The sequence below is a fragment of the Dipodomys spectabilis genome, unplaced genomic scaffold (genome assembly GCF_019054845.1).
Source record: "Dipodomys spectabilis isolate Male_0828 unplaced genomic scaffold, ASM1905484v1 ptg000163l, whole genome shotgun sequence".
Taxonomy (NCBI): Eukaryota; Metazoa; Chordata; class Mammalia; order Rodentia; family Heteromyidae; genus Dipodomys; species Dipodomys spectabilis.
The window spans coordinates 14,112,814-14,133,797 of record NW_024870840.1 but is presented as its reverse complement, the minus strand read 5'-3'; the positions used below and the strand labels follow the sequence as shown (position 1 = coordinate 14,133,797).

General features: G+C 47.0%; 1 protein-coding gene across 1 annotated transcript in view; it reads right to left on the bottom strand.

The window, feature by feature from the left end:
• The window catches only part of Stab2 (stabilin 2), a 139,701-nt gene that overhangs the window by 12,942 nt on the left and 105,775 nt on the right, over nt 1–20,984 (bottom strand). The window contains exons 54-63 of the mRNA XM_042693213.1: nt 20,757–20,813; nt 18,773–18,905; nt 16,955–17,104; nt 14,736–14,840; nt 13,268–13,375; nt 10,988–11,181; nt 9,180–9,321; nt 6,386–6,519; nt 4,685–4,850; nt 4,438–4,544 (exon numbers count right to left, since the gene is read on the bottom strand). Of these exons, the coding sequence (XP_042549147.1) occupies nt 4,438–4,544; nt 4,685–4,850; nt 6,386–6,519; nt 9,180–9,321; nt 10,988–11,181; nt 13,268–13,375; nt 14,736–14,840; nt 16,955–17,104; nt 18,773–18,905; nt 20,757–20,813 (1,296 nt within the window). The remainder of the gene's footprint in view (nt 1–4,437; nt 4,545–4,684; nt 4,851–6,385; nt 6,520–9,179; nt 9,322–10,987; nt 11,182–13,267; nt 13,376–14,735; nt 14,841–16,954; nt 17,105–18,772; nt 18,906–20,756; nt 20,814–20,984) is intronic.

Below are 20,984 nucleotides of genomic sequence, written 5' to 3'. Positions count from 1 at the left end.
GGTAGCTTCTTTGCCAATCCTCTGGTTGGTAGACCTGTCCTTTGGTGAGAGTGGCGTGTTAAAGTCTCCTAGTATTATTGTATTGGGATCTATTTTATTCTGTAAGTTTGAGAGCATTTGTTTAACATATCTGGGTGCACCGATATTTGGGGCATATAAGTTGATGATGGTTATATCCTCCTCTTGGATTGTTCCCTTTATTAATATGTAGTGTCCGTCCTTGTCTTTCTGTACTGATTTTAATGAAAAGTTTATTTTGTCAGATATCAGGATAGCTACACCTGCTTTCTTATTGGGGGAATTTGATTGGTAGATCCTTTTCCACCCCTTCACTCTGAGTTTGTTTGTATGTTTGGCTGAGAGGTGGGTCTCCTGAAGGCAACAGATGGATGGGTCTTGTTTTCTGATCCAGTCCTCAGTTCGTTTTCTTTTAATTGGCGAATTCAGCCCATTTATATTAAGAGAAAGTATAGAGAGATGCATTGTTGTCCCTGCCATTCCGTTTTCCTAAGTTTTTCTTCTTTCCTTTCCTCCTGTGCTTGCTCAGTTAGACTTTGAGTAATGCCTGTTTGGGGCAGGTCCCAGTTCCTGGTTGCTTTCTTCAGGTTGTGTCCCCCCTCTTAGAATTCTTTGTAATGCTGGCTTAATGTTTATGTATTCATTTAGTTTTTCTTTGCTATTAAAAGTTTTCAGTGCTATTAAAAGTTTTCAGTTCTCCATCGAATGTGAATGCTAGCTTTGCCAGGTATATCAGTCTGGGTTGGCAGTTATTGGCTCTCAGGGCTCGTATGGTGCTTTCCCAGGCTTTTCTTGCATTCATTGTTTGTGTGGAGAGATCTGCAGTGATTCTAATTTTTTTCCCGTTGTAGTATAGCTCCTTCTTCATTTTTGCTGCATGCAGGATTGTTTCCTTATTATTCAGATCCATCATTTTTACTATGATGTGCCTAGAAGTGTTTCTCCTGGGATCTTGCTTGTTGGGTGTTCGATAAGCTTTTGTGATGTAGTTAAGATGGTCGTTTTTGAGGTGGGGAAAATTTTCATTGACTATCTTGTTAAATAGGTGTTGCATTCCCTTGCTCTGGAATTCCTCACCTTTGTCCACTCCGATTATGCGAAGGTTAAATTTTTTAGCATTATCTGCTTGCTCTTGAATTTCCCTTTGGTTTAATTTGAGTGATTTTTCCATATCTGTCACTTTTTGGTCCAGTTGGTGTATTCTGTCTTCTGTATCTGACACTCTACCTTCCATTTCATTCACTCTGTTGACCGTGGCTTCTATTGTGGTTTGCATGGAGGAAATGGATCCCTTTATGGATTCAATGTTGGTTCTCAGAGTACTGATCTCACCTCTCAATGAGGTGAGATCAGTATGCATTACCTCTAATTTGGCGTTTATCTCACTTCTTACTGAGGTTTGTGCAGCTTCTATTTTTGCATCCAATTTTTGTTTGATATCCTGTATATCTTTTGATAGTTCATCCTTGTGCTCTTTCAATTTCTGATCCATTTCTCGCTTTATTTCTTGAGTCATTGCCTCCAGAAACCCTTGGATGTAGTTTTTGTCTTCCATTCCTGCTTTGCTCCCACTGGGGCTCTCCCCTGCGTGACTGCTGGCTTTTGAGGTGAGCTTGCTGTCCTGGGTAGTGGTAAACCTTGTGATTTTTCTCTGTGATTTTCGCATGGGGGTTCAGGAGACTGCTCTTCAATCTTGTTTTGGTGTGTCTGTCTTTGCTTGGTTGCTGATTCTGTATTGGTAGAGAGAGTCTGTGCCTGATCTGGATTCTGTTGGGAGCCTATTTCCAGCTGCTATTCTGACTTACTTAGGATTCTCAGCTCTCTGCTGTAGCAATTCCCGCCTTTGGAAGGGTTGAGCAGCCTAGACTGCTTGTGTTTGCTCCTGCGGGTGCTCTTGGGAAGATCAGATGCTCTGGATGCACTCTCCCAAATACTGGAGTCTGCTATGGGCTCCTGATGTGTTTTTGTTTGTTTGTTTTGGGCTGGTTGTGGGCTTGAACTCTAGGTTTGGGTGCTGTCCCTCAGCTCTTCAGCTCAGGGCTGGCACCCTACCATTTGAGCCACAGCCCCACTTCTGACCCTTTTTGCTTTGTTCAGGCGCCGGTCCCCTGGCCTGGTTCCGGCCCCAGCCTGGAGCGTGCTCGTTAGGCCTGTGCTAATGTGTATACCACCTAGGTTATGCAGCCTGGAGGACACAGTTCAAATTTCTTCTACTGTTGGTAGTCTTGACCCAGGGGCGCTGTTCCTGGCTTGAGCATTTAAGCTCCCTTCCAGGGGTGCTCTTGCTCTGGCCTGGCCAGCAGAGTGTGCTCCACCGGCTGGTGGAGCTCTCGAACAGTTCCCAGTTTTAGTGGGTCCTGTGGTCCGGGTGTTGGGGTAGGGAGTCTAGGTCAGGGTCTGGGGATTCCCTCCAGCTCTGGTCTCCCTTGATGGATTCCCTGTCCCCTGATGGGTACTCACCCTGTAGGTCGTCAGTTGTTGTTGCAGTCCGAGTTCAGTCGGGGTGGTTGCGGGCTGGGTTGGGCGGCCCCCCGCCGGGTAGTTGCGATCGCGATTGGGCGGGTGGTCTGCGGACAGGTCCCTTTGTCGCGCTGCTGGTGCTGGGCGGCTTTGGCGGGATGGAGCCTCTCCGCTCCGGTGGAGAGTGAGGGGTGGGGGTGGGATCCTCGTGGAGACTCCCGGCTGGTAGGTTTCTCTGTTCCTGGCGATCCGCTGTTCTGCAATCCGGTACCTGGTGATCTGCAAGCAGCCCCCTGTGTCTCTGTGGCTCCGGCAGCCCCCGCCGGGCCGGCTGGCCGGCGGCTTGGCGCACTGCCGCGCGGCCAGTAAAGGTTGGGGGAGGGGTCTTCGCTCTTCTCTGTTCTGAAATTCTTCTTTTCCTCTCTTTCTTTTTTTGTTATTTTCCACCTCTGGTTTTTCTCTGAGTGTTCGTCTTTTTGTTGTTGTCGGTCTCTTGGGGAGATTAAACGTTGGAACTCGAACTCTCTTTTTGGTTGGAGAGAGCTGTGGCGTTTCCCTACTGCCCCATCGCCATTTTTCCCGCAGTCCTCTTTTTCCACTCTAGCATGTATTTGTTTGTTCTGTTTATGATCTGTTTTGTTCCCTGATAGACCTCATCACCTTGTAAGTACTTGATAAACAGTTAGTGAACACGTTTGAAGTTCTACTCTTTCCTTGCACAGACAGGGCCACCGAGGCCCAGTTCTAGAAGGTAAGCAATTTACTGGAATTGTGTTCTAATACTGCCTTCGCTCTGAAATGCTGTCATAAGCCAAGCAGCAGACATGTTGGTTTTAGCGTTTATCTTTGGTATATTCATGGAGACTTGGGATTTTTACACGAGTTAGGTGGCTGCCTCTCCTTTGTAGAAAAAGGGGTTTGTACTTTGGAGTCCTTGGTGCCCCTTCTGCCCTGGTCCTGCCAGCCCTGCTCTGATGACCAGCATCCTCTTCTCCTGGGATCACTGGCCATTCTGCTAGGGACAGTGGCTCAGTCACTGGCTGCCTCCGTTCCTCCCCCTAAAAGATGACAAGGAGGCTGGCACCAGGTAGGTTTGGATTTGAGCCCCATCTGGGATGTTAGGCTGCATCCGTGACCTTTCTTTTTTTTTTTTTTTTCATCCGTGACCTTTCTAAGCCTCAGTTTCTTCATCTAAAATACTGGGAATGATAGAAGTTACCATATAAATTTGCATACTTCTAGCAAAGTATTTGTTGGGTAGCTATTAGTGCAGTGTTCTGTCTGAGATGTTGGAGAAACAGTGGCGGTGAAAGCAGGGAAATTTCTTATGGAGCTTTTATAGTCCATTGCCCAAAGGAAATGGCCTTGAAAGGGCTCAGCACAGAGCCCAGGGCAAGGTGTAAAGCTCAGGAAATGTTAGCTGTCATTAATTATTATTTGTTTGTTTCTGTGATTAGTTACATGGAGCTTTCTCTTCATGGGACATAACTTGGAGATTATTGATGTGCTTCAGGGTGGTACAAAAGGCTGGCTGTCTCTATGTTACTTTGACTGTCTGGGTTATCACCAGGTAGACCTAGCTAACCATGTCTACCCTGCCCATGAAAACAGAAGATTCACAGCCAGGCTAGAGACTCTAGCTGCAAGCCCAAGTCACAAGACCAGCCAATATCATTGCAGAATTTTCTGTATGTGGACCACATGGTCTAACTGCTTCATACAGGTCAACTCAAAAAATCACAATAACCCTATGTGGCTAGTGCTGTTATTTTACAGATGAGAAAACAGGTTCAGGGAGGAAGCCCTCTGCTTAAAGTTGGGCAACAGATGAATGGCAAAGCCAGGGCTCAGATTCAAACGAGGTGAGCTGTGAGACTCTGGCTTCCTTTAACACCCCTTTAACAGCAGTTCAGAACCAACCCTCTAGGCTCAATACTGAAGCAAGAGATGTGATCATACCGTCAGGAAGTTCGTGAGCGAGGGGAAGGTCATCAGGACCTGCAGTAGGTTCCCACTGCAGGAGAAGCCATCTCCCACATAGCCCTCCTTGCAGGTGCAGTTGACATCTGGGAAACAGAGGCACATAAGCTCCCACCTTAGTGAGTCAGGGGCCTGGGCCACTCTGCTCACCCATTGGCTGGCCAGGCTGAGGATGGCTCAGCCCCTGCATGGCCTTCAGCCTGAAGTGTAGCCCCGGGGTGGTTACCTTTCATCCGATAGCAGAAGACATCCCACATTTCACTCTTGTTCACCCTGGGACCGTAATCCACTATCCCAACAAAACCAGAGCCGCATTTCTTGGAGGCATAGGCCGTGGGATAGGCCACCCACCCACTGTCTAGCCAGCCAGCTGAACAGAGGTGATAGCTGGCCTGCAAGGGACACAGAACAAATACAGATGAGCTGAACGTTCATGTTTGCTGTGGAATCACTGGGCTAGTTCCTCATTCTCCAATCTAACCGGAAGCTCCAAAGAGCCAAGTCCCATTTTGCCTGTTGTCCTCCTGTGCCTAGAACACATTAGGTGGTCACACTATTTTTTTAAATGGCACCATGGAATGCATAACTACAGAGCCTTTTGTTTCTTGTAGGTATCCAAGTCCTTCATATGCTCTCCTCTGGGCTCTTGAGAGAGATTGGTTATTAGTCACTTATTTATAAACCTCTAGGACAAACTCTTTTGCTCATGAGATAACAAAACTTCAATTGGTGCTAGAACTCTAATGTATCATTGTTGCCATTTTTTTTTTCCATGAACATCATTGTCACCATTACCATCATCATTACCATTACCACTGTTACCACCACCACGGTCATCCTGACCTTTAGTAGTGTATTTGGATCCAGGGTCTCTTGCAAGGGCTTTTTCTGTGTCAATATGTTTTACCATCACATCGACTCTATGAAGTTGGAAATTCTTTTTTTTTTTTTTGAGGTTGGAAATTCTTATCATATAATTGAGATAACTGAAGTAATTGAGACAAAGAGCAGGTAAGCAACTTGTTAAAAAAAAATGCAGGTCAGCAAGTAGCAGATTCAAACCAAGCCAGCTTATTCCAGATCAGTTATCTTAATAAAACTTGATTAGTGAGTTCCTGCTCACATTTTGGGCCGTGTGATCTTTGCTCCTTGGACAAACAGGTCAGGAAGGACAGATTTCAATGGCTTGTTCAAAGCAAGGAGGAGAGCAGAGGTTCAGAACCTCTAAGCCTCTCAGTCCTTACACAGAAGGATTTGTTCTTTGGTCAAGAATTTGAGGTCTGAAACAGAGAGGTTTGGCGGTGGTAGAGAGAGTACCCCCAAATCAGACCTGGAGAGGTTTTCTGGTTTCAGAGGCTAGGAGTGCATCCCTGACCAGAGCTCCTCAATTCCTCCCTGCTAGGGGAGGAAGCCTGCGCTGGCTTCATGTGTTCCCTTCATCACCCGAGTAGCCCCAAGGTTTTGAGAATTCCAAAGACCCTCAACTGCTTTGTGGGTTCTGGGAGGTCCTCCTGGGCATTTGGTTATTGATGGTGCCATTTCTCCAGCATGAGTTATGTGCTTCCTGTCTCTGTCTCTGCTTTGACAGGTGGATTCTTAAGGTTGAGAATAGACTTTTGAAATCAGAGCTTTATGTGAAAATTAGATCGGTCACCTCTTAGCTGAGTGACACTGGCTATTTTATTTAACCTTAGAAATTCTTATTTGCTCTGTCTGGCAAATGAGGGCAGTGAGTCTTACCTACAGGGCTGTCATGAGGATGGGTAGTCATGTCAATGAAGCACCTTACCCAGTGCCTGCTACACAGCAAAAGCCTGGCACTGAACATGGTGAATTATTATTGCTCCATGAGCTTCCTGGATTAACTCTGGGAAGGCAGAAAGCTTTCTCCCCCCATCTTAAGAAGAGGCTCCCTCCAGGGACTCACCTTCTGGGCATAGGAGAGCTGGGCGTAGGTGGCCAGGGCTGCAGCTTCATTGGCACAGGCCTCTTTAGCCTTGTCAAAGGTCAACTTGTATTGGCCCAGTGGGGACCGGAGATGGAACACCCCAACAGTGGTGTCTGGAGAGGAGGGAGAGGAATCACCTATATTAGCTCACATAGTTGGCAGTGCTTCCAAACAAAGGATTTCAAGATTCATAGAGGAATCCGGCCAGTGAATGCTCTACCAGCTGTGTGGATTTCCTCCGGTGAATGAGCTATGAGAACAGGCTGGACTGACCAGATGAACTGACTAGATGACTTCACACTCCTAATCACCTGATCCAAGGTGCTCACTTCTGTGCACCCCCCCCCCCCCCCCCGCAGTAGCTGCCTATAAAATCTCTCTACCTGGAAGTTCTGCCGTTAATGTGGATGTAACATGTCCCTAATCAGGCTGTCTTGTCCAATCATTCTGGCCCAGCAGCACTGGTGTGTTGGCTCTTTCAGGATGGAAACCTTGGCTGATGGGGGAGGGGAGCCTTTCCTTTTGTTTAGGCTTCTGTCCATTGTCGTTTTTTTTCCTCCCCCATCTCCATCCCCTGCTCAGTACAGAACCCCATACCATGTGGTCACAGCCTTGATACCACGCCCTGCCTCTTCCCACCATCTCATCCTTCCCTCAGCAACTCTGTTTGGCCCAGTTTAAGCATCTATAAGGTCTCTACTGTAGCCCCTGGCCTCTATTTAATGCCTTCTGGACTTCCTTTTCTTGCCTTGAGACTTTTCCTTTTCAGATTTTTTTAAAAAAAAAATTGTCATGACAAAGTATGTCATCATTTTAAGTGTATAACTCTGTGTGTGTGTGTGTGTGTGTGTGTGTGTGTGTGTGTGTGTGCGTGTGTGTGTGTGCGCGCGCTGGAGCATGAACTCAAGGCCAGGTGTTATCCTTCAGATTATTCTTTTTTTTTGGGGGGGGGTCCGGTCGTGAGGCCTGAACTCTGGGTCTGGGCGCTGTCCCTCAGCTCTTCAGCTCAAGGCTAGTGCTCTACCACTTGAGCCACAGGCTCACTTCCGGCTTTTTCTTTTTGCTTATGTGGTGCTGAGGAATCGAACCCAGGGCCTCAGGCACGCAAGCGCTCTACCACTGAGCCACCTTCCCAGCCCCTCCTTCAGATTATTCTGCTCAAGGCTTGCCCCACTTGAGCCATACTTCCAATTTCTGCTTTTTTGTTTACATTAGATATCACTTTTTAATATCTTACTTGCTAACATTTTATCCCTGGGAATGTTCATTAGTGTTTTACATAATGAATACTTGATTAGATTTATTATGCTTGTTGATTTCTCTCCTTACACTGCTTCTTTCATCCCACTCCTTCATTAACATAAATGTCTAACCTTCTTCCTGAATTGTCTCTTAATCGTTCCTAATTCCTGCTTTTTTTATTTTCCTGCTTGTTAATTGGTGACAAAAGTCTTCCCAACTCTTCTGTCCTGGCTAGCTTCGAACCACAACCCTCAGATCTTAGCCTCTTCAGTAGCTAGGATTACAGGTGTGAGCCACCACTAGTGGCTAGCCAAGTACATATGTACACAGTTGGATAGCCACTACACTGCCCATTTCTAGTACATCACCATCATCCCAAACGGAAACTCTGTGCCCATTAGACAATACTTTCCCAACCTCCCTCTGTCCCCTGTCCTTCTACTCCATTTTCTGTCCCTGTCTATTCCATTGCATGCTGAGCCATGTAGTGTCTGGTTCATTTCTCTTAGTACATTGTTTGCAAGGGTGAACCATGCTGCAGTGTGAATTTCATATCCTCTCAAGGCTGAATAATATTCCATTGTGTGGATGTACTGAATTTTGTTTATCCACAGAGAGGCCCTGGGTTGTTTTTATCTTTTTGCTATTGTGAATAAATCTGGTGTGAATGCAAGTTCACACATATCTGAGTTCCTTTTGTGAATTCTCTGACTATTCTTGCCTTTTCATTTCAACTGCCAAGAGCACGCAACACATTTCTGACTTCTGTGTTACAGCTTTTTTCTCTCTTTGTCTTTTAAAAAAGTCTCTTAACTACCCAGGGACTCTGGAAGGATGTCTTTCATGCTATCTGTATGTTTTCTCGGTATACTTCCTCTAGTTCATCCTGAAAGGGTTTGAGATGTGTCACAGAGTTAAGTCATTAGTTGTTATTGAGATATGACCATACCTAAAGAACAAGGCCAAGTCCACTCAGAGATCCCTACAAATACTGGCTGGCCACACAGGGCAGTGCCCTAAGATGCTTTCAAAGATTCTGAAGTTTATGTTGGGTCTGGCTCTGGATCCCTTAAAGCTTTCTTTCATCTGTCTCCTGGGCCTCTGCATTTCCATGTGAGGCCTTGTGCCTTTCTTGTGTTTGTTTATTATAAGCCATCCATACCATCCTTGGGAAGATGTGGACATATGCCAATCAATACATAACCATCCTGACAATGGTTAAGAAATTGCTTCTGCAGTGACTCTGAAATAGCCAGAGCTGTGCTTCCTGGATTTACATGAATTTCCAGCCAATAGCAGTAAGGCTGGTTGCTAAGCAATAGGAGTAAAACAAGCAGGGAGCAAACTCATGACAGACACCCTCTGAACTCCAAACAGCTCAAGGACCGATTGGGAGTTGCCTGTGCCTCTCAGCTCCCTCCCTTGGTCTGGGCAATGCAGAGACTCCTGGGCTCAGTGTTGTTTTGTCTTGCTCTCTCTTCTTGCACAGGCCCTTTCCCCAAGAAAGGTGCTTTGTCCCAGCCACACTGACCCTGGAAGTGGAGGTCGGCACAGTGGGCATCTGCGTGGCACTGCCCATTGTCCTGTAAGCAGCGGTCCAGGGGCAATTGCTCTGGCTCACAGTTCAGCCCGTCTCCCACGTAGTGGTCCTTACATCGACACTTGTGCCTGCCCTGTGGGAAGAAGGTGGGGGGAAAGATGGAAAAACCTTCTCCATGATCCTGAGTGCTAGGAAGATGTCCACTCAGCATGGGAGGGGTTTTGAAGGACCAAGCAAAGCACCCCTGTCTGCTCAATGGGAATGCAATGACATCCTTGTCTTGCTTTTGCACAGGGTGATTATGAAACATGGGCATCCATTTTTCCTTTTTGTTCCTGGGGCTTGAACTTGGACCCTGAGCGCTGTCCCTGGGCTGTTTTTTTGTTCAAGACTAGCGTTCTACCACTTTGAACCACAGCTCCACCTGGTGGTTAATTGGAGATAAGAGTCTTATGGACTTTCCTGCCCAGGCTATCTTTAAACTGCATTCCTGAGATCTCAGCGTCCTGGGTAGGTAGGATTATAAGCACGTGCCACCAGCACCGGACTAGGGGAATCCTTTTATCTCAGCACTCGAGTTGTTCTCCTCAGAGGGCCTCTCCCTGAGCCCCACCCACACGAGCTCCCAAGGTCTCTGCTCTCCACAGTTCTTCAGTCCTCCTGATTCTGTATTGGGCACCACCCTTTCTCTCTACTCACCCATGTCTGTTTGTCTTCTCATTGCAGAATTGCTGGCAACTGCAACAGCAACTGCAACTGACAAGTGTTCCTCCACCACTGGTTGGGTCAATGAATGACCCCATTTAACCCCCCACAATGACCCTGTGATATCTGCATTATTACTAGGCCCACTTTACAAATAAAGACACTGAGGCTCAGAGACATTAAGTAGCCAAGCCCAGGCCAAACAGTCCCTAAGTTCAAAAGCTCAGTCTCAAAGGCAGCCTAACTCTAGGTCCTTGTTTGCACAATAACAAATACTGTCTTCTACTACCTGCTCTTCCCATCAGGGAAATAGGGACCTGATCTTCTTCTAGAAAAATGCAGAGTATGGGCTGGGAATGTGGCTTAGTGGTAGAGTGCTTGCCTAGCATGCATAAAGCCCTGGGTTCGATTCCTCAGTACCACACAAACTGAAAAAGCCGGAAGTTATGCTGTGGCTCAAGTGGTCGAGTGCTAGTTTTGAGCAAAAGAAGCTCAGGGACAGTGCCCAGCCCTGAGTTCAAGTCCAGAACTGGTAAAAAAAAAATGCAGAGTGCCACCTTTTATGCCTCATCTATTTTTTTATTTTAATGAACTTCAGATTTTCAGTGATTTTTTTCTTTTTCTTTTATTGTTTATACCAGTGTTTGAATTCAGGGCATCATGTTTGCTCAACTTGCTTGCTCAGATAGTGCTTTCTGGTTTTTTTGCTGGTTATTTTGGAAATGGAATCTTGTGGGGTTTTTTTCCCTAAGAATTTTAGATTTATAGGAAAGGTGGACAGGTAGAGTTACCATCTATAAACTCCCTAGTGGTAATATCTAGGGAGTAATCTGTCAAAAACTAAGAAATTTATGTTGGTATATTCCTAACTGGATAATAGAATTGATAGGGGTCTTACCCATTGCCCCACTATACTACATTGCAGTTAGATGACTGATTTTAAACAAGAAACAGATGGAAGCGGGTGTGGGGGTGGGAGACAGCATTGGACAGACCAAAGGGTAAGCTGAGGCCACTCGGGTGCAGAAGCAAGGCCGAGCCAGGCACAAGGTGGGGCTGTGCTGTCCAAGTGTCCCTGGGGAGCTGCGACTCACCCGGCCGATCATAGTGCAGATGGCATGCTCGTGACATCCCCCATTGAGGCCGTCCGCACAGGAATCGATCTCTATGCAGGTGTAGCCATCTCCCCGGAAGCCCGTGGGGCAGCTGCAGGAGACCGTGGTGTTCTTCTGGGAGCACTTGGCGACCTTTGCACAGCCCCCGTTGTTCTGTTTGCAGAAGTCCACCGCTGCAAGAAAGGCGAGCGAGGGTCTGTGTGCCTGGGTCTGTGCAATGGGGCTGGAGAGCAGGGACCTCAGTCTACCCTGCACTGTTGTGTTGAGGGTTCCATGTCCTCACACGTGTGTTCCCCAGGTCCTGTGTGCAAAGCCTTTGTGACACCCTCCTAGACCAGGCCCTCTCTGTCTACCTCCATCCTTCTGTGTCACCTACCTCTAGGTTTACTTTGGTGCTATGTTTCAGAATGAGTGTGTGTGTGTGTGTGTGTGTGTGTGTGTGCGCGCGCGCGCGCGCGCGCGCATGTGCACATGCATGCATGCCAGTTCTGGGGTTTAAACTCAGGACTTGGGTGTTGTCCCTGAGCTGCTTTTGCTCAAGGTTAGTGCTCTACCACTTAAGCCAGACCTTTACTTCTGGCTTTTTTGTTTTGTTTTGTTTTGGTAGTTTATTAGAGAGAAGAGTCTCAAAGACTTTCTTGCCTGGGCTGGCTTCAAATTGCAATCCTCAGATCTTAGCCTCCTGAGTAACTAGGATTATAGGCGTGAGCTACCAGCACCTGGCTGTTTGAGCTGCTAAGGTTAGCACAAACTCCTGTGTGTGTGTGTGTGTGTGTGTGTGCCTTGTAGCAGAACAGTGGGAATAAAGATCTAATGTTCATAAAGATAGTCTAGATCTCATAGAAATTACTGCAAAGAACATGTGGCTAAGACATGTGCTTCTGTTGTAGGCTGCCCAATAAAAGGCTACCTTCCCTATCTCCCTGTAGCTTGGTGTGGCTGATGAGTGCCAGCCAGTAGGATGGGAGCAGACCTGATATTTAGCACCAATTAGATTGTGTTCTTTTTTTTTTTTTTTGGTCATGGGGCTTGAACTCTGGGCCTGGGCGCTGTCTCTCAGGTCTTTAGCTCAAGGCTAGTGCTTTACCACTTGAGCCACAGTACCACTACCTGCTTTCTGGTGGTTAACTGGAGATAAGAGTCTCCTGGACTTTCCTGCCTGGGCTGGCTTTGAACTCCGATCCTCAAATCTCAGCCTCCTTAGTCGCTAGGATTACACGCATGAGCCACCGATGCCTGGCAGTAGAGTGTGTTCTTAAAGGGATGAGGTTTGTCTCCTTTTTCTCCCTCCATCTGCTGCTTGGGTTTTGCTATGATGGGAGCTATCTTCACCACTCCAGTGAGCAGTGACAGCAGAAAGATAGGAGAAATGGGGGCCCCAGATAATCTTTCAGAGTGAAGCTGTGTTAGTCCTGAAGATTTCTCTCTAAACTGAATAATATGAGGCAGAATAAGTATATACCTTGTGTTTGTGCTTCTCAGTGGGGCTGAGCCCACATCCTAACTACTGCAGATGTGGTATTCACAGTGGTTCTACTGAGAGCCAACTATGTGTAGGTTTAACTATTTTTCTTATTACTGTAGTCCATTTTCTGAGTGTTATAAAGACTGAGTTACTTGTTGAGGTAGAAAAACTCTGAATTAAATGGCATTCTGTTTTGCAAAGCATATTAGACAAGCACTATTCTACTGAGCGAATCCTCAGCCTTCAGGCCTGGTGCTGGTGGCTCATGTCTGTAATCCTAGCTACTCAGGAGGCTGAGATCTGAGTTGCCTAGTTCAGAGCCAGCCTGGCAGGAAAGCCTGTGAAACTCTTATCCCCTAAAAGTTGGAAGTGGAGCTGTGATTTGTGTTGTAGAGCACTGGCCTTGAACTAAAAAGCTAAGAGACAACACCTAGGTTCTGAGTTCAAGCCCCAGTACTTACACTCCCTCCCCGCTTCTTCCCCTCCCCACCACTCTTCACAGGCTTTGGGCTAAGAGCCTGGCTTAAGTGGTAAAGTACTTGCCCAGAAAGCCTTAGTTCTAAGTTTAAACCTGAGTTCTACCCAAACAAAGCAAAACTAGCCTGGAAGATGGGCAGGCCACGCACAAGCAAGCCAACTAGGGAAACTGAGTCTTAGGGAGGGTATACATTGTTGAAAGAGCCCAAGCAGGAAGCAGAAGAGCCAGGATGGAACCCAGCACTGTGACCACATCCTGCTCCTCCTTCCGTTCCCGTTCCATGCTGCTAGTCCACAGAAGCTCAAAGGGGACCCACCTGTGCACGTGAGCCCGTCACCTTCATAGTTCAGGTTACACTCACACGTATTGTTCTCCATACAGGTGGCCTGAGCAGAACAAGGAGGCGTGCACACTGGAGCTGAAACTACGGAGGAAGAGGTCACAGTTCACCCCGTGTCTCAGTGTCACCAAGGGGACTCATCTGGATAGTGGTTTAAACTCTCCGGCCGCCTGTTGCTGCACTTCAGAAGGACCTCTCATCAGAAGCCTGGGGATGCTTTGCTAAGGATCCCCTCCCCCTCCACGAGAGTAGAGATTTGGAGCTTCTAGAATCATTTTCTTGAAGAGAAATCTGCAAGGTTGTCCCGATTGCAATGCCTATCTGCTACCTTAGGAGCCACCAATGCAAGCTTTACCCCTCTGAACTGCCTAGCAGGGATGACCTTGGTGGATGAACTCTCAGGTCCAAAGGACATGGGTTGCAAGTGGAGATGGTTAAACTGGAGGAGACAGGCCTCTGCCTTCTGAGGGCATCACTCAGCTCGGGAGAAGTCTGAGGCGTGGGTCTGCAGACAAGGGCTGCAGTGTGCAGAGATGGCAAGAAGCCGACGGGCACGTAGGGGCAGAAGTGAACCCTTACTGCTGGGGTTGTTGAAAGTCACGCTGGGCTGTCCTTGCATAAGTAGAGCCTATGGACATCCTTCTGACCCTCAGGGAGGAGGAAATGATTAACCTTCTCAACCTTCACCTCCCAGACACAGGGCTTGAGGTTTGAAGAAGGCCTCAGAGAACGGACTGCTTAGTCATGATCAAAATCATGAGGCAGCTGGGTCTGGTGGTACATGCCTGTAATCCCAGCTACTGGAGAGGCAGAAGCAAGGGTGATCCCAAGTTCAAGACCAGCTGGGGCAACATTAGCAAGACTCTATCTCAAAAACGAAAGCCGAAGGACCGAGAGCCTGGCTGAGGGACTAGAGTAAGTGCCTAATGAGTGCAAAGGTCTGGGTTCGATCCCTAGTACTGCCAACAACAAGGAAAAAAAATAGGGTTATGATGCTGACAATACTGACAGGGACATACAGAGCACCATGACCTCCAAGCTCACAACTCTGCTTTCCTCGCTAAGTGTGTGGTGCACACTTCCTTCTACGGAAGAGCCAGGTGAAGCTCAGAGAGGGTGTGTCTGCGGCCGTTTATCTAGCGAGTAGCAGGATGAGGGACCAGGTCTTGGGGCTCCAGAGTCTGTTTTCCCCAGCATCACTCAACGCCTGGGGTTGTGCTGTCCCTGCACGAGGATATGGGTTCTCTTTTTTGAGCTGGATCCTTCCAGAATGGCACAGAAAGATGTGTGGATTGCACAGGCATTTCCCCCTTCCCATCCTCCAGCCTCATCACTTCCTCCTGGAATCGAGCACACACCTGCTTTGGGTTTCCTTGGGGATCCACTCAGACCCAACCTCCCTCCGTGGGATCCACCATCACCTGGTGTTGTTCCCCCAACACACCTACAGGAACGTCGCAGAAGTGGCCTGTCCATCCGGCTTCGCAGAAGCACGCCCCCGAGCCCAAGATCCCTTCGTCGCACTGCCCATGGGCTGAGCAGCCACAGGCTGGAATGCAGAGCAGAGCCTGGTGAGTCATCCAGCCACGCCCCTCACTTCCACCTGACTGTGCTGTCATTCATCCCTTTCCCCAAGCATTCCCCAAATACCTTCTCTGTGGGCCAGGTTGATGGAGGGGTGTGTGCACAGGCACGAATGAGCTCTTGAATGTGTGATCATAACCCCAGAAGCCCAGAGTGGCATGGGGGCATGTTTTAGAAAGATAAATGGAAGTTGGGGAGGTGGGGCGGGGGGGGGGGGGGGAGGAACCTCTCCAGGGCCTCCTGAGATGGAGAAATTGTCTTGCAAGTTCGATTTAAAACATAGGTACCAGCTGGGCGCCCATGGCTCACGCCTGTAATCCTAGCTACTCAGGAGGCTGAGATCTGAATATCGTTGTTCAAAGCCAGCCAGGGCAGGAAAGTCCCTGAGACTCTTATCTCCAATAAATCACTAGAAAACTGGCAGTGGTGCTGAGGCTCAAGTGGTAGAGCACTTGCCTTGAGCTGAAGAGCTGAAGGACAGCACCTAAGCCCAGAGTTCAAGCCCCACGACCGACAAAACAAGCAAAAATCCCCGTAGGTACCAGTTCTGCCATGTGTCCTTGCCTCTAGGATGGCTGTGCCAGCCTAAGGTGCCGTCAGCTCTAGCCTAGATTGCTGCTCCAGCTTACCAGTGGTGGTCCTGCTTCTGATTTTGCTCTCCTCCACAGGACAGCTAGAACGATCCTTTGTAAATCTGCTCACCATCTTCCTCTGGCTGCCTGCCTCACTTAGAATAGGTACTGACAAAAAGTTCCTATGTGATCTTGGAACCCCCGGTGACCCTCAGATTTCATTTCCCTTTTTGGTCCTCTATTCCCTCTTGCTATTTCTCCATACGAGGCCTGATTCTGCCTCAGGGCCTTTGCATTTGCTCACCTCTCCTCCAAGGAAGCTAATCTGCATGGTCTACATGTGATATTTAAGTTTAAAGTAAGTACAGTGAAAGTATCAGTTTCTTAGTGACATATTTGTGAGGGCTTAATAGTCCCAAGGTGGTCAGTGGCTACAGCGGTGTCACAGAAGACATCAATCATGGCTGCAAGTTTGATAGGTCTATTCATGAATTTCCAGCAACCTCTACTTATTATTTTCCACAGCACAATCTTGTTTTATTCTTGACCCCTCTACTGCCTCTTTGTCTTTATCATCTGCCTACGGTTCTTGTTTCTCTAAGCAATTTGAGAGCTGGGATTTTGCCCTAACCCACACACTCAGCTACTGAATCCCTCAACCGTACAACAATTTTCATTGTGAGACGCACTTAATTAATATTTTGGAACTTGGTTTCTTCACCTGCTAATTGGGGGTAATAACAGAGGCGGTATGAGTGGCAGAATTGGTGTATATTTTCCTATTTTTACTTAAAAAATAGCTCCAGGTGCTGGTGGCTCATACCCTATAATCCTAGCCACTCAGGAGGTGTAGATCCAAGGATCCTGGATTGTAGCCAGCCTGGGAAGAATGATCTGTGAGATTCTTATCTCCAATTAGCCAACAAAATGTTGGAAATGGAGGTGTGGCTCAAGTGGTAGAGTACCAGCCTTGAGCAAAAAAGCCAAGTGAGTTCAAACCCCAGTACTGGCACACTCTGGTGCACACACACACACACACACACACACACACACACACACACACACACACACACACACACACACACACACACACAACTTTCTACCCCAAAGGTTTGTGATGAGGATTAAATGGGAAAATATCTATACCTGATACACAACATAAGAAACAATAAATATTACCTATCAATATTAGTAACTGCTCAACAAAAACGCACGTGGCTTGCATGATGGAATGAGTGGAAGCTGTTCACCCGTGACTAGAACCTGTTTCTTGATGACTGCAGAGGCTGAGGGTTTGAGCTTGAGAGGTGAGGCACATTGAGAAATGACACGAAGGATACAGAATCCAAGCAGAAGGCTGGTAGGGCAGGTGGCTGGGCGGTGGGGGGAGGGGCGGGAGGCGAGAGGAGGGAGGGAGGGCGCAGAGGATGCTCCGGGTCACATGGATGGTGTGGATGAGGACATGACACATACAGTAAACACATCAGCACATGGAGGGGCCACATACGCTGACAGTGAGGCCCGAATCTCCCTGGCAAGCACAGGTTGCATGCCGTCCCGTTGAAGCCCTCGTTGCATTTACACTGTCTTGAGGCTGAGAGCGGATTGATGCATACGCCCTGGTTGTTGCATGGTAAATCTGGTCCTCCAGGACAGGCTGGAAGAGAGGAAACAGGGTGGGCTGGAAGAGAGTGCAGTCGGCTCTGCAGTAAACGTGTGGGTTCTGACATCGATTGGCTGGCCCTGGGTGGCAGAGGGTATTTAGGGAAAGCACTAGCATAGGCCATGTATAGGACTGTATGCTGATTAGGCAACAGATTGAATTGTGCACTGTGTTGGGGGTTAAGAGACATAGGTTTGAGCACTTGGGCGTTGAATGGTAAAACCTGCTCCAAGCTTTATTTTCTTAGCTTTAAATGATGATGATGATGATGATGATGATGATGGTGATGATAAAGATACCTAGCTCCTGCTTAACCTATATTATGTCTATTTTACTTTTTGGCAGTGCCCATCCTGGGGCTTGAAGTCAGGGCCTGGGTGTTGTCCCTGAGCTCTTTTGCTCAAGGCTAGCACTCTACCACTTGAGTCACAGCTCCACTTCTGGTTGTTAATTGGAGATAAGCCTCTCATGGACTTTTCCCGCCCAGGCTGGCTTCAAACTGTGATTCTTAGCCCGCAGCCTCCTGTGTCACTAGGATTACGTACACGAGCCACTGGCGCCGGGCACCACATCATTTTTGAAAGGCTCAAATGAAGTGTGGCAACCAAGAGCATGGAAAAGAATCTAAAGTACTGAAGAAATGGGAGGGCTGATACGGGTTGTATAAACAGTGTACAGGTTAATGTTGGAGGCTGGGGAAGTGTGTGGACTTGGCCTAGAGTGTCCTAACTAGATTAAGGCAAATGGAGTACACAGGGTAGTGTCATGGCTTCTGAGGTCTGTGGGGCCTTGAGTTTGCTCCTGATCCTCTTTATGCTTCTTTTGTCCTCATCATTTTGAGGTTTAGCTATTGAACCTGCTTCCAAGGGGTGGTGGCTGGGACCCAGTGTCCTGTTACCCATGGGGAACAGCACCCAAGAATGCGCTGCTTAGAATCATATAGCACGAGGATGTACCATGCTGGCTGGCTGCCACGCTGTGGACGGTTGATGTGGAAACTGTGCGCATAGGTCGAGTGATGTGCTCTAGAGGAGGGAGGTCGGTGCTATACACCTTACAACCGGGTTTTCAGGAATTGCGGTGTACACGCACCAGTGTATCACCTCTCAAAGGTAGAGTCATGCCAAATACACATACACAGGCATGCTTGTCAATATCATGAACCTTGCACAGTCATATGTGTATAAATATGTATGTTGATACAAAATATGTCATCTATTCTTATAGACAATACAAGAAGTATATATTATAGAATATACAATGCAGAGCATATATAACATCATTATATAAAATATATGATATAATATATAATAATATGATATGGTATATGATATAATATATAATGTATTGGAAAATATTAAATATTTTCAATGGTGTTAAGCACCATGGGAAATGTCTGTGGCTTAATTTTAAACAAAACAGCTGAAACAGCAGGATCTCAACTCACTGAAACACAGAATGGACCAAATGAAGCAGACAGAAGGAAAGACAGGCAGCCAGCTGTTCAGCATGTTTCATTTTGGAGTCTGGGGATCCTCAGGTGGGTGTTCTCCCTAGGTCCTCAGAACTAGGGTACTTTCTAGAGTTGCAGGTAGCTTGCCACGCCCCCCCCCCCCCCCCCCCCCCCCCCCGCCCCATACAAGGCAGAAGAGGCCTCCTCACCCTGACAGTCTGGCAGGTAGTAGCCCTTGCAGCACGTGGGGATCTGCACCACCAGGGCGCACAGATTCTGGCAGCCCTCCAGGTTCCTCCTGTAGGGCTGCAGCAGGTGGTACAGACACTTCTGCTTCTTACCCTAAAGGGAGAGTGAGCATGCCCCTGAGCTGTGGTGCCTTGGCCTCCCAGCAAGGCCAGGACTCTGAGGCTCCAGTCTGCCCCCAGTGGAGGATCTTGGCACTACATGGGTGGAAAAACCTGGGACTTTTTTTTTTTTTTTTAATTTTTATTTTTTTGTGAACACACTGTACAGAGGGGCAGGTTAATGCGTACATTTCTTATAAAGCATTGCAGCCTCCTCCTTTGTTTACCCTTCACATTCCTTTCCCAGCCTTCCCCCCCATTCCCCCCCCCACACCTTCCCCCCCCCCACCACATTATAAAGCTCGTTTTTGACATGACAACTTGTACTTCTCATTGTTGCAACAGGTCTACCTGTATCCTTAAACGACTTGTTTTTCCCCATCTCCTCTACAAGTTAAGTGAAGTAAGCCAGGCCCAAAGAAACATAGGTCCCATGGTTTCCCTTATTTGCAATATCTAGTATATGTATGAGTCAAGCGGAAAAGGTCAGATAATGTGATGTTAGGAAAATGAACCCTTAGATATGTATTTTAATGTTTTTTTTCCTTTCATGCATTTGTTTCTAACCCATTTATAAGATTATCTCTTTGTAGCTTTGTATGTCCCTCCCCCACAGTATAACCCCTGCTTTCACTATATTTGATGTCAGTATAACTTGTAGAGGAGATGGGGAAAAACCCGGGACTTTTCAAGGTCATATATAGGTCAAGGGTAAAGGGAAAATAGGCAGACCTAGTACCCAGGCAGAATTTCTCCTGAGTCTTAAGAGGAAGGACTTTCTGATTCTCAGTGCTGTTTGAAAATGGCATGGATTCCTGGTGTAGGGGTGGACAGAGTTAGTTTCCTCTAGAAATACTCAGCAAGGAAGGTGTGAGTTTTATCTTCTATTGAAACAGTGTTTTTCTTACAGGGGTCACTAGTGCTAGAGAGAGCATGACTTTAGGTTTGCTTGCTTGTTTTCTGTCTCCAGTGCTTGTGCTCTAACACAAGTCTTTGTAAACTGTGCTGAGCACACCCACTACCACTGAGCTACATCACATCTAGCCCTTGATTTTGGATTTTTTTTAAAAACAACAGTATTTCACGAACTCCTACAGTATGTCAAGCATTTGAATGTACAACTATTTGAAGTTTTATTTTCCTTTAATAACCATATACAGAAGGATTATTAGTTCTGTTTTTACAGAAGCAAAATTAAAAGATTATGCAACTTGCCAAAGATGATCAGAATTTGATCCTGGATCTCTGACACTAATTGGCTAAACCACAAATTTATATGGATTTAATCTTAGTTCTGCTCCTTACTAGCTGTGTGCCTTTGGGCTGATTTCTTGCCTTCTCTGAAATTCATTTTCTTATGAGAAAATTGGGGTGACCCAATAGCTTCCTACAGGTAAATATAATGAGCAACAGGGTATACTTTCTCTCATCATCATCATCATCATCATCATCATCATCATCTAGCTCTATCTATCTAATTATCTATTGTCTATCATCCATCTATATCAGTCATATATAGCACAATACCTAGGACTGGACAACAGCCAGCAAAATGTAGCCATGATTATAACTATACTCATCACTGGCCTCTCTTCTAGGTCTATACTCCCATGACTTTTCTAGCAGCTCCTAGAAGAGGGGTGGAGGGGTAATAGGTTGATAGACAGCCTGGGCTAAGAATGCCCAGTGCTCATCCTACTGATCTGGCTTTGGAAGAATAACACAAATTGCATTTATCAGACATTCCCACCCCTTCCTACCCAGCACACACACTAACACCCCAGAAGGATGATGCTTCTCAAGGACACGATACCTCTCCATCGTTTGTGGCTGCATTTAAAATTACCTTGGATTTGCTCCAGGTGGGGCATCTGGGTGTATTACTACAGCTCCCACACTCACCCTAGTATGCAAGGAAAGAGAGCAATTTTAAGATAAATAATGAAAAGTGCAAGGAAATGTTTTCTTGGTTATTGTCTGGGTCTAGTATGCAAGGAAAGAGAGCAATTTTAAGATAAATAATGAAAAGTGCAAGGAAATGTTTTCTTGGTTATTGTCTGGGTGGGCTGATGAA